Consider the following 13594-nt stretch of genomic DNA (forward strand, 5'->3'; position numbering starts at 1 on the left):
GCTTGCCTGCGACCCTGTAGAACAGGATAAAGCGGCTAGAGATAATGAGATGAGATGTTCCATGTGTTATTTCATAGTTTTGATGTCTTCAGTATTGTTCTATAATATAGAAAGTGGTCACAGTGTAGAAATACTTATGAATGAATAGGGGTGTAGAAACTTTTTACTGGTACTGCACGTGGAACCTTTTGGAACACAGTACACAATTTGCGGCCGCTCGTGAGGCATCTGAGTAATAACCATAGTAATAACCAAGGAATAACCATATGAAAACGGAATGGTTTGATTTGAAAGATTTTAAAATATAGATACTTTGAAGATATTTTGTCAATTTCATGTTACAATTTCAGATCTATGGTATAGGACGTCACCGTATCATTGCGGATCGTTTTTGGATATCGCTAGTGTTGAAAATTAGTTGCTACTTGCCACAGAGGATTCTGGGAAAGCTGAGCCAGGCTTCTTTAAATAATATGACTTCCTGTGAATGAAAGTAATGTAAACAGAACAGGATTCCCCCCAACTTCATGTTTGTAATAGTTATTCCAAATCGCCTTTTTTTGGGGGGGGGGGGTTGGGAATAAAATTTGTTTAAATAATCCAAACATCTCATCTCATTATCTCTAGCCGCTTTATCCTGTCCTACAGGGTCGCAGGCAAGCTGGAGCCTATCCCAGCTGACTATGGGCGAAAGGCGGGGTACACCCTGGACAAGTCGCCAGGTCATCACAGGGCTGACACATAGACACAGACAACCATTCACACTCACATTCACACCTACGGTCAATTTAGAGTCACCAGTTAACCTAACCTGCATGTCTTTGGACTGTGGGGGAAACCGGAGCACCCGGAGGAAACCCACGCGGACACGGGGAGAACATGCAAACTCCGCACAGAAAGGCCCTCGCCGGCCACGGGGCTCGAACCCGGACCTTCTTGCTGTGAGGCGACAGCGCTAACCACTACACCACCGTGCCGCCCCCTAATCCAAACATTGTTTGTATATTTTTATAATGAATTCCTTGAAACGTTGACGCCGTTAAATATTTTCAGACAACAGAAAAGGGGACAGAACCCCCAACATATTTACCGTCCTTAAGAAAACGGGTCTGATTTATTATTCATATTAAAAATGCCCTCAACCTGACATGCACTTACTTACTAAACCACTGTTGCATGTCTTGTATTTTCATCCTGGAATATGTTTGGCTCCTATATTTTATGATACAATAGCACCTACAACCTACAATAACTAACCTCTGTTTAGTTAATTCCTTTGATAGGACATAAACGTGTTTTTATAACTTTATATAGCTGGACTAGATCTTGAACTGTAGACAGATAATTTGACACCAACTGGACTCACAATACAGTTAGCTGTAGTTTCTTGTCAAACTCTTTTAAAGGACAAAAGATGTGATTTATATACAAGTTCATGTCTGCAAAATCATAGTAGTGTTTTATGTGCATTTATCCTTTTGGCAAGGATATGACTAAACATGGTGCAATAATATTTGATCAGACAAAGTAAGCTCTAAGAATATCTTGATATGGTGTATAATATCACAAGCTAACCCTGAAGGCCCTCTTCTGTTTTTAGAGTTGCAGAAGGAAGAGGAGAATCAGGAGCAGTTGTGCCCTGTAGCGCAGCCCAGTGGCAATGCTTGTCAAGACGCATCGCATCCCTATTATGATGTAGCGAGGCACGGCATCCTCCAGGTTACAGGTAAAAGCTTGACTTGCTTCTGCTTCTTTCCACCGCACTCTATCAGCATTTGAATTACTTTGCAGACATCGTGGCTCTCTATGCTCACGTTGTTTCCTTTATCATTAAAGGTCAAGGCTCTCCTGGTTTAGTCAGTACATATCACTATGACTCCTTAGTGGATAAAATGTGTCTGATGGGTTTTTAAAGGAATGTGACTGAATGGACAGGTTTTATTCATCACTTGAATGCATCAGCAGCGTCGTGTTTCCATGTGCCGTTGTACGTCCATTTCCGTCGTATTTCTAACAAGTCTGTCAGCGTCGTATTTTTGTAAGCATTCGGCCTTAATGTTGATTCCTCACCATTCTTTTATGAAGAAAGGTACACCAGGATAATACCAGATCCCTGTGGCCTGTATGAGTTAAATGCCTTTCATGTCTAGATTGTGTTTAACGCCATGCGTTTACACTTCAGTCAAGTGCATCTCCAGTTAATCCGTTTGAAATCCAGTTGCATGTGATTTTCGGTAAATCAGTGAACAGAACGTGACAACCAGCTTCTTTTTTTTTTCTGCATTTCCAGTTGATTTGGATGGATGACTGTGGATAGTAGATAAAATGGAGTATTTTTGTTTCTCGTTGCTTTTAACTTTCTAAAGGTCACCAGAACCTTGCTGTTGATGGACCATGTGCATTATGGTGTATTATTATTATTATACATACAGGACCCCCCCCCCATGGAATAAAAACGTGTTCTGTTCCCTGCTAACGAGTTTCATTCCTTTGGTTTGATGGCATGCAATATTGTTAGCATATCGCTTATCCTACATGTATTACGCCACTCTACCCAATGGAGAATGAGCGTCGAATATGGTTTACGATATTGCATGGTTGTCAAGACAACATGACGTCACACGTCAGAGATGTAAAACTTCCAGTCCAGCGAGTGACTGTGACAATTTGTAAACAAACATGGCTGCCAGGTTTGCTTCGTTAAATCCGGAAGATTTTAAGAGAATTTTGAAAGAGAGAGATGCACTGAACACCCGAAAGGAATGTGTATGTATAATAATAATATTGGCAGCCTTTTTTTTTTTTCATGGTATATCAGATATATTCCATTCAGCTAGCATGATATTGAACTCGTTTTTGATTCATTCAGTATCATGCTAGCTTAATGGAATATATCTGATATTGGCTGGCGTTGAGTGGTATATTATTTAATTGTACTGTTAAGGGTTTGGGTTATGAATGTACACTTACACAAATATTCCAGTTGGTTGAAAAAGGAGGCTCAGAGCACGAGATTTAACTCCATTTTTTAAATCTTGGGTTAATTTGCGCACTTATTGTTTTTGGTGGATATTCCTTTATCCAGATGTAATCCTGCTGTTCAAAATGCATGGAGCTTTAAAGCTGATGAATGTATTCATGTAATTATATTCCCCAGAATTATTTTTGTTTCTGTGACGTGTCGAATAAATTTACATTTTGTCAGTGTTTTTTTTTATTTGCTCTGAAGTTGCTAGGGGTAAAATTTGCCTCTAAAAATATACAGTACCAGTCAGAAGTTTGTACACCCCTACTCATTCATAAGTTTTTCTGTATTTTGATTGTTTTCTACATTGTAGAACAGCACTGAAGACATCAAAACTATAAAATAACATGTGGAACATTTTATATGGAATTATGTGGCAAGGAAAGTGTTAAAAACAAAATGTTTCATATTTTAGATTCTTTAAAGTAGCCAGCGTTTACCTTGACGCTTTGTACACTATTATTATCTTACCCAGCTTCATGAGGGAGTCACCTGGAACGCTTTTCAATTAACAGGTGCCTCGTCAAAAGTTAATTAGTGCAATTTCTTGCCGCCTTAATGTATTTGAGCTCAAATAGTAAATAATAAAAATACAGTAAATAGCCCGATTCCACAACTTTAGTAATCCATGTTGTCAAGAACCGCTCAACTAAGTAAAGAGAAACGGCATCCATTAGGGCTGTAATGATACACCCAACTCACGATTCGATTTGTATCGCGATTTTTGACCCACGATTCGATACACCCACGATTTTTTTAAAAATGTTTTTTAAAGTAGTAAATTTGACTTATTAACATTTACTTACTTACATTAACTATTTAATAACAAATAATTCAGACCACTGCAGAGAATGAGTAATATGTATGCAAAAATGAACAAATGTATATCCAAAGATTGTTTTATTTCTCAAAATAATACTGTTGAGCCGGAAGCTCTGTTTTTTTTTTTTTTTTTCGGTTCTGAAAAAGTCATTTTTCCAAATCGTGTAAATCCGTTAAGATTTTTTTTTTTTTGGGGGGGGGGGGTATAGGGGTGGCTCTCTCTCACTGTCTCACTCTCATAGGGCCAATGATTTTCTGTGATCGCGGAAAACAGATGGAAATTACGGAATTTTTATGGTGAAACATTGCTCGCGTGTCAAAATGTAACTGCCGCAGAAGGCTTCCGCCCAAGCAGACATGCCTTCAGTGTTGCCAGATATTGCTAACGTTTTCCACCCCAAAATATGTTCAAAACCAGCCAAAAAGCACCTAAAACCGCCCAATCTGACAACACTGCATGCCTTTCCGGTCAAGTGATTGTGATTGGCTTGTGGCACACCTAGCCAGCCAATGAGCTGCTTGTTTACAGATTCGCTCCCCGCGTCGCAACCAGAATGGCGACCGCTTAAAAGAAATGAATGCTCTGCCAGTGGCGAGTGTGGACGTTGTGTGACTCGCAGATGATTTGTTGCAGGTCGGCGAAAAAACGACTTACTAATAGATATAAAAAAAAAAAAAAGTAATTTAAGTAAGTTTAAAATGTAATTTAAATAAAAAGTAAAGTATTCATAAATTGAAGTTTGGAAGCGCCTCTGTTTTTGGGCTGAGGAGAAGTTTGAAAGGGTGTACCGCGATTCTGCCTTCTTGTATCGCGACACGGATCGTGGCTCTGCGTATCTCGATTTCGATACGCATATTGTTACAGCCCTAACATCCATCATTACTTTAAGACACGAAGAGACTTTTAATTAATAAAAATAAAGATTGGAACTATTGGTGTGTCCAAACTTTTGACCGGTACTGTACAATTTTTGAAATTACAGGGTAAGGTTTTGAGCTGCTTTTAAAAAAAAAAAAAAGTAAATCTCAAAAATACAGATTTTATGTAAATTAAGCCAGAGGAAACCATCCAGGATTCCCAGGGAAAAGTAGCTGCTTCAAGAGTTCTCAAACAAATAGAAAACCATTTTTTGTTCTCAAATTGTTTTACCGTTTTCTAGTGATTTTTTTTTAAACACTTGATCGTTACCATATGCCCTGCATAACTATGTAGCTAATATTCTAGCTAAGCTAACATTAGCTTGCCACCAGTGTTTTTAGCAACTAAAGCCAAAAAGTGATGCTTAATGGTAATTTATATATTTCAGTAGAACATAACTCTAGATGCAATTACTTCACTATGGCGCATATCTTCCATTCTGATTCCACTTAACTCTACTTGTCATGGATGTGAGTGTATCAGAAGACTGTGGTCGGCTAAATGTTTGTCTTTTGAAAAAATATTTCTCTTTTGTTGTTAGATTGGTCCAAAGTACTTTTCTACCAATTTTAGATTATGGTGATATATATATGCATGCTCTCATTTCTTTCTCGAACAAGTTGGACGTGGTGCATGGTGCTGCTTTACGTTTTGTGATAGACGCAAACGCAAGAACACATCACTGTAAATTGTATGAAATGGTTCAATGGACGTCACTGTCGCTCAGAAGGAAAAGTCATGTTCTGATTTTCATAGTTAAAGCACTGATTGGTAAATTAACACCCTGTATCGGTAATTTGTTGTCATGTCAAACCAGTGTTTATAGCACAAGGCCATCAAATAAAATAATCCTGAACATCCCAACACCACCAACAGTGCTGGGCAAAACTGCCTTTAGCTCATTTGCACCATATGCCTGGAATGAACTTCAGAACATACTTAATCTTGAGTTATTACCCTCTCTGTGTATTTTAAAAACCTTTTAAAAACAACTATTACAGAACAATGTCATTGTTTCTAACCGAGCTTCTCTGGTTTCTTAACGTATTTTTTTTTCCATATCTTTTTTTTTTTTTCTTTAATATTTGTATATGTAAATACTTTAATTTAATTTATCTAAAGTTTTCTCTATTTTCTATTCTCCTGTAATAATGATGCTGGAATTTTAATTTCCTTGAGGGAACCCTCCCAAAGGGATCAATAAAGTTCAATCTAATCTAATCTAATCTGTATCCTCCTCTGTTTTTTTCTTTATTCTTTGTTTCCTTTTAAACTGAAAGTTTTATTGTAGTGTGCGTCTTCTGTTATGGTCTTTGTATTTACTGTAACTTTTTACCGCCTATCTTGGTCAGGACTCCTTGGCAGAAGAGATATTGTATCTCAGTGGGACCTTCCTGGAAAAATAAAGGCTAAATAAATAAATAAAAATTTAAAAATGCTGAGTTCGACGAGACTGAAAGTGTTTACCTTTTCCTGGGAATCCAGGATGCTTTACTTCTCCATAAAATCTGGTATTTTTGAGATTTGTATTTAGCATTTTTTTTTAAGTATCTCAAAACCATAACCCAAATTTTCAAATGATGTTTTTGAAGGCAAATCTTGGCTGTGAAATGTAAATTTATTAAATACACCACAAAAACCGAAATGTATTTAATGTGATTTTTTTTTATACAAGTAAATATGCAAAACTCATGTTTTAAATGCTTTTGTCACCTTCCAAGCCCCATAAATATGAATGAAGTAATAAAGTGTAAATGAGATCAGTTTTTGTTTTTTTTTCCCTTAAAGCTGATTAAGCCAGTAGAATTTATTAAAATTGCATTGTATTTTAATTCAAAAGCAGAAATGACTCCTATCTGGTGATAATGCAGGGAGTTTTCCATTTTGTTTTTGCTGACTGGTTTAAACAGTACAGTGTCAACATTAACAGGAACATCTGGATTAATAGTGTGTGTGTGTGTGTGTGTGTGTGTGTGTGTGTGTGTGTGTGTGTGTGTGTGTGTGTATACACGTGTGTTTTAGGTGACGATAATTATGGCAGAAAGCTGATTATTTTTAGCAGTTGCTGCATGCCCCCATCACATCAGCTCAATCATCATCGACTGCTGGAGTGAGTATGGTTAGATTTGAATTGAACACAATTTAGGTTCTCATTGTACTTTTTCCTTCTCTGTTAAAAAATATATGTAGCTTTGTAAGGTTTTATTTTGCCTCTTTCACAGGTATATGAAGTATACATTAGACCAGTATGTTGAGAGTGACTACACAGTAGTTTACTTTCACTACGGCTTACGCAGCATCAACAAACCCTCTCTGAGCTGGCTCCGAAACGCTTACCGGGAATTCGACAGAAAGTGAGTAACTTAAATGTCTTCACCCACCCATCTAACTAGTCCCTGGTGGGCTTTCATCTCCGAGCATGTCTGAGCCTGGAGTTAATAATTTAGTTTCCATAATGAGGCAAATTAGAGTACATTTCTGAGCATTGAATCAACTGTCTTGAGAGACTGGTTTGGGTATTTCCTTTTCCTTTTGGGTTTAGTTCTTTCTGTTACTAAAAATGTTTGTGTCTATTTTATGTGCATCTGTTCCAGGTACAAGAAGAATCTTAAAGCCCTCTATGTTGTCCACCCCACAAATTTTATCCGGATCCTTTGGAATGTATTCAAACCTCTTATAAGGTAGACGCAGATCATATTATCTGCCAGGCTGTTCTGACTGTGTTTGTGGTATTTACGTGTGTCTTTTATCTTCTTTCATCTAGCCACAAGTTTGGTAAGAAGCTAACCTATGTGAACTATCTGGCAGAGCTAAGAGAACACGTCAACTATGAACAGCTCATCATCCCACATGCTGTATTAAGGTCTGATGCAACATGTTCATTTGAAGTCCATTTTAAAACATTTGTACTTTATGCGAAAGTGCACATTGTAATGACTTTTTTTTTTTTTTTTAAATGCTACCACAATTGAAACTCCATTTCCTAACAAAGTATATAATCTACTGTGCAAACATACTGTATGCTAGCATTTACATTTCCTCAGCCTAATAAGGAAAAGAAGCCCAAACCTGTCTGTGAATATGATGAATGTTTATACGATCAGACTCGCAGTGGAAGGTTCCTGTTGTATCTCTGGAACAAAAACACAAGTTGAATCAGAGATTTTTTTTTTATCCTCCTGTTTGCATGTTTTAATGATGAATATGGTTGAAGACCCTGACCCAGTTAAAATGACACCAGACTATTGTGGGTGTCTGTGAGCTCATGCATGTAGAACAGGGTAGATGGTGTGTTTTGCTGACGTGTGATGCAACAAGAGCAACAGTTCAAAAAAAGATGTGGTTGGCTGAGCTTCACGTATCTCGTAGGAAGCATGTCTCAGCCTTCACCCTCCCTAGCTGGTAACTGTTGTATGATAGAGGAGAGCTGACTGGAGGCTGGGAATCGGCAGGTGACCAAATTGGGAAGACTGTTTTAATGATTTCTGATTATTTAAAACTGTGCGTGTGGCATGGTTTAAAACAGATTTTAGAGCACAAGGTGCGCAGCATGACATGACGCTAATTTTTATTTTTTTTTTCCCCCCTGAAACTCCATTCATTTGAATGGGGGGGGGGGGGGGGAGGCCACACACTCTCTCTGTTAATCTACCCAGCACCATGTAGATCATGTAATAAATAAAAATATTTGAGTGGAAATTGTCATGTCGTGCTGCAAGTTGAGCAACTTTAACCTCCTAGGGCTTAGCGGTCACATGCGTGGACAGCACTTTTTAGAAATTCAGAACAAGAATCCACATATGTGGACATACTTTTTCTCTAAAAGTACATCTTATCAAAAGATGATGCTTAGTTTTTATTCTAATCAGGTTCTCAGGTTCAAGCCCAAATAGCAAAGAGAAATAAAAAAAATGCATGTAAAAAAACAGCTTGGGCCTTAGGAGGTTAAAAAGAGATTTTAGAGCGCGCAGGCATGCACACACTTTCTGTAGATCATGTTGTTAAAAGATTTTGCAGCATGAAGTCTCATGTCTGATCCAGTTTCTGTCGGTGACACTGTTCCAGCTGATCGCGCACACTTTGCATTTTTTCTGTGGAAATGCAGTCTAGTTCCAGCTTATGCTTTCTTTTTAGCATCATTGTGGCATTCTTATTTAAAAACTGATAAATTCGGTAAAAATACTTGTAAAACTACGATGTAAACAGAATATAAACAGCTGAGTTGCTCCAGGTGACCACTACATGGCATCATCGCATACATCAAGCCCATCTGGCATTTTAAAGAAGATTCATTTTTCTCGAAAACTATTTGGTCTCCGAAAATGAACATTTTTGAAACCTGCAACTACTTTTCTTAAAATAAGCTTGAGAATAAATCCGCTGGAGAATCCCTAGTAATTACTTGATAGCTATAAATAAGTTCATTTGACGTGGTTCTGATGAGTGTAACTCAAGACATGACTTCATTAATCAGATCAGAGATAGTAAATGATATGAAAAATGTATGAAAACTCTCCCCTTTCTGATCTAAACTCTTAAGCCCTGTAACTAACCTTCTCCTGTGTCAGATGAACCTCCAGATATTCTCTAAATGTCAATCCACGTTTTATACTTGTTCTATCCAAAGCAGTTAATTGCTGAAAAAGTGATGTTCCGTGGCACAACACCAATCATGTGCTTGAACATATGAGACACTTTGTGTTAAAGCATGCCTGTGTTGCACAGTTTCTTTCAAGGGAAGCTTGCACAGACTTACTAGATTTTCAGAAGGATATCTGTATCAGCTCGGATACTATCTGTATATCAGAAATGTGACCCAAAAAAAAGGGAGCAGTATATCTCTACACTTGGACAGATATTTAGTCAGTGTCAGGATTTTCAATATTACAGCAAGACACTTATTGTATTTCATTTATTATAATAAGAAAACATTGGCTTCAAATACAAATGTGTCCTTGTAGGCTTATGTTGATTCTTAGCGAAATAAGTCATGAGAATCCACTATCCATTAACTGTTGTGATCAGGCATGATGAAGAGCTCCGTACTGCTCGGAAAGGAGGATCCACTCTTCCAGCGAAGGCTCCGCCCCCTCGACCTCCACTGCCCACACAGCAGTTTGGTGTGAGCTTACAGTAGTGAGTAGATTAATGATTTGTGGTGAATATGAAAATTTTATTGCCGTTACGTTATACCGACTGGGCGATTTGTAATTAAAAAGGGGTTTAAATATTTTCTTTGAAACCACTTAGTGATTCTGTGGAGTGTGTGTGTGTGTGTGTGTGTGTGTGTTATATAAAATCATCCTTCTGTTGACTCTGACCTTCAGAAGATGTATCATTTTATTTTTTTAAGCATTCGAGAGAGAAACAATGGTGTATTGATTCCTCCTGTGATGTCTCAAACTGTGTCCTACCTCAAACATCAAGGTGAGATCAGAAATAATAAGTTTGCTAATTGGGTACTGGATATTGGATCTATGACGTTACTGTTTGACATCTTCATTTACCATCTGCATGCTCACATCTGTATTCAGACAGCTATTTTTCCCATAGAAACGCTGCTCAAAATGAACCCCTACAAGGGCACATTTCAAAACACAAGCATCTCTCTCTCTCTCTCTCTCTCTCTCTCTCTCTCTCTCTCTCTCTCTCTCTCTCTCGTCCCCCCCCAGGGCTGAAAACTGAAGGGATCTTCCGAAGGTCAGTCAGAGTGCAGCTCATCAAGGACATCCAGAAACTCTATAACCAGGGTGAGCTTGCCGCCGCTGCCCACCCCACCCCACCCCTTCCCTCTCCCACAGCCAGGAACAGATCAATAGGGCTCAGTCTCCTCTGAAGACTCTTGATAGCATCACAGGCAGCACGTCGCCTGCACAACTCCCCATTAAGATAGTGTCCATTTCAGCTTTCCCCTTCATTAACTCTTCCAATTACCTGTGGAGCTCTAACACACAATTCTGTTACTACCCTTCTCAGCTCTGAGGTTATGATTATACGTCTTATCTTTATTGAGACACTTTAATTGTGTTTAATACAGAAAGAAGACGGTCCCCTTTTTTTTTCTCGCAACTAAATGTCCAGTTGTTATAAATAGCTAATCATGTTCTGTTTCCTTCCAGTAATGTATAAAGGAGTTCAGTCCCAGAGGAGAGCTCCATCAGTCAGCAGTATCGTTTCTCATGTTTGCACTTATTCTCATTTGCACTTTCTTTCTGCTGCCTTTGTCCTTTTAAACAAGAACTATTTTGAAGCATGTCTCTGCACAAAAAAATCCATTCTTTATTAGGCCAAGCAAAGATGGCGTTCTATTTAATAAAGAGCAAAAGGGGAGTGCTGGATATTATTGGCTGTATTTGGAGTAGAAATTTTAGTTTGGTTAATTTAGATACTTCGTTGAATCATGTTAAATATATTTATAGTGAAATATTTGTGATGTGCTCAGAGGTTGTGCATGGTGCTAAATGTGCTGCGTTGATATCACGGGGCGGGCGGGGGGGGACATTGCTAGTGGTGTTTAGGTGAAAATACTTAAATGATCTCAACCATAAGTAGTAATAGTGAGGTTTTAATGTAAAATCCTAAAAACAGAAGAGCAAAAGCTTCTTTTCTCATTCACCATTTTCCAACAATGTGTAATGTCGTTAATGAGAAGTCCAGCATAAAATTAGTGGAGGCAGCAGACATTGGACTCAACATCCCAAAATGCAATGCACCTGTATAATACAGTTGCTCAGAGTTATGGCAGAGATATATACGAGATAGCACTAATGGAGGTATTAGCATGAAAATTGACACTTTGGAAGCTGATCTGTTTGGGCAGTGTACAGAAGAGGAAATAAGAGAGCTGGACAGAATAAAGGACTAAAGCACTGCTGCATCACTATCTTTTAGGTAGAATTACTTTTTACTGTATTGCTCCATGGTTTGAAAGTTGAGTAAAAGTGTAGTACAGTAAACCCTCAGTATTCGTGGGGGTTAGGGACCGAACATGGCCGCGAATAAGCCAAAATCACGAATACTTGTAACACCCCCCCCCCCATAAAACTGCTCACAAATGCTTATTTTGATGTCTAAAACACTCCCTATACCCTAGGCTATGATCCCAAACACTTTAGATACGCACGGTACTCTTGTAGCACACGGTACTCTCGTTGATGCCGTAGTGACGAGCCACTGCCGCAAAATAGAGCCCTGCACTCCCGCGGGAGTCCCGCGGGACCCGACGCAAAGCAGTGCGGCGCGGGACAAATTTTGAAAGCTCATTGCGGACGCGGGCGGGAGGGGGAGGTGATAAGCTGCAGTCCCGCTAACTAAAAACGTGTTTAAAATAAAATTTATAAGTTATTAATTTATGTCTATCGTATATAATTTGTGCTGGATATTTTATTTGGCATTAATAAAAACATTTTAAGATGCCTAAATTTGTGGATGTGGTCTAATCTCACGTACGTTTCCGATTCCTTTCCGCTCTTCCGTGTTTGAGATCTCCGATCATGGCAGAAGAGCAGAGCTCCTCTAGTGAAGCTCACAGTGCTTCAGAAGTAAATGCTGCTTTAAAAAGAGGTACATTTACCGTTAAAAAGTCAAGAGTATTAGTCCTAAGTATCAAAAAGTATTTTAAAAAAAGTATTAAAAAGTATTAACTAGTATTAAAAAGGACCGTATATCGCACAGATTGTTCAATTTAAAGCTAGAAATAGACAGGGTATAATCTGAGGAGCTGGTTGTGGTTGTGCAGCACTTCATATGAGAGGAGAATGAAATCGCGGTTGGAATCATAATGCCACAGTCTCGGAAGTGGGAGTGCGAGTGCGCAAAGCGAGAGCTGTCAATCAAAGCGAGAGCTGTCAATCATGAACGCATGCAGCACTCAACTTGGAATGTGTCAGCAGAATGTCAGAGTCTAAACAATAAACTTACAATAAATGAAGGATCGGTCAGTGGAGAGCTCAGCTAAGCTCAGCATGTTTAATTCCCCAAGCCAATGACAAGAACTTTCGTGAGAAATAACGCGAACGTCTGCATCATGCGGGATTTGCGGGCGGGAGCGGGACAAAATATGGCAGGCGGGAGCGGGACTGAAAATCATAATTCTTTGCGGGAGCGGGACTGCACAATGCGGGCGGGAGCGGGACTGAAAATTCTGTCCCGCGCAGACCTCTACCGCAAAACTCTTCCCTTCCTTTAGCATATCGAGAAATCCTACCTTCTCCTGCAGCGTCATTACCTTCTTCTGGCGCTTAGGTTCCTTGGCAGGAGCCTTAGAAGATGCAGAGCGTTTAGGAGCCATTGTAGGGCGTAAAAATTATTCAAAAATACCAAGAATGCACAACACGTGAACAAGTCTGAACTACGGGAACCGCAAGACTGTACTGTACAATGCGCTCATTCGTATCAGCCAATGAGCAGCTGCCCGCCATTCAAACTTCAGCCAATAGCGAGCGAGCATTCGGCTCCAAGAATGTAGCAGTGCGTAAACGTTCGATATGTTCGCCGCAAATGACCGCGAATCGCTGAGATTTCCGCGAATGTATAGGAGATATGTACTATATAAAATCCCGCGAATATGTGAATTCGCGAATACTGAACCGCGAATAGGCAGGGGTCTACTATATAACATTTATACAGTTGTGGTTTTTTTTTCAAATGTTTATTGACCAAGTTAAACATCTGGTTTTCTTCAATGCATTAAAAGGTATCAAAATTCTTGTCGGTGATGATGATAACATGTGCTGTGGATAGAAATGAGGTTGAAAATCGCTGCACTATTCTTTTAACAGAATGAGTTCATTGTATAATAATGTTTATGACTTTTTTTTTTCTCTCCC

At 38.9% G+C, this 13594-nt stretch overlaps 1 protein-coding gene across 2 annotated transcripts in view; it reads left to right on the forward strand.

Annotated features, from left to right (window-relative positions):
• The window catches only part of LOC132869730 (rho GTPase-activating protein 8-like), a 39603-nt gene that overhangs the window by 17577 nt on the left and 8432 nt on the right, over positions 1 to 13594 (forward strand). For both annotated transcript variants that reach the window (XM_060903099.1, XM_060903100.1), the window contains 8 exons: positions 1601 to 1726; positions 6789 to 6876; positions 6989 to 7120; positions 7361 to 7447; positions 7531 to 7629; positions 9792 to 9902; positions 10120 to 10193; positions 10439 to 10516. In XM_060903099.1, coding sequence (XP_060759082.1) covers positions 1601 to 1726; positions 6789 to 6876; positions 6989 to 7120; positions 7361 to 7447; positions 7531 to 7629; positions 9792 to 9902; positions 10120 to 10193; positions 10439 to 10516 — 795 coding nt within the window. The remainder of the gene's footprint in view (positions 1 to 1600; positions 1727 to 6788; positions 6877 to 6988; positions 7121 to 7360; positions 7448 to 7530; positions 7630 to 9791; positions 9903 to 10119; positions 10194 to 10438; positions 10517 to 13594) is intronic.

The sequence above is a fragment of the Neoarius graeffei genome, chromosome 21 (assembly GCF_027579695.1).
Source record: "Neoarius graeffei isolate fNeoGra1 chromosome 21, fNeoGra1.pri, whole genome shotgun sequence".
NCBI classification, from domain to species: Eukaryota; Metazoa; Chordata; class Actinopteri; order Siluriformes; family Ariidae; genus Neoarius; species Neoarius graeffei.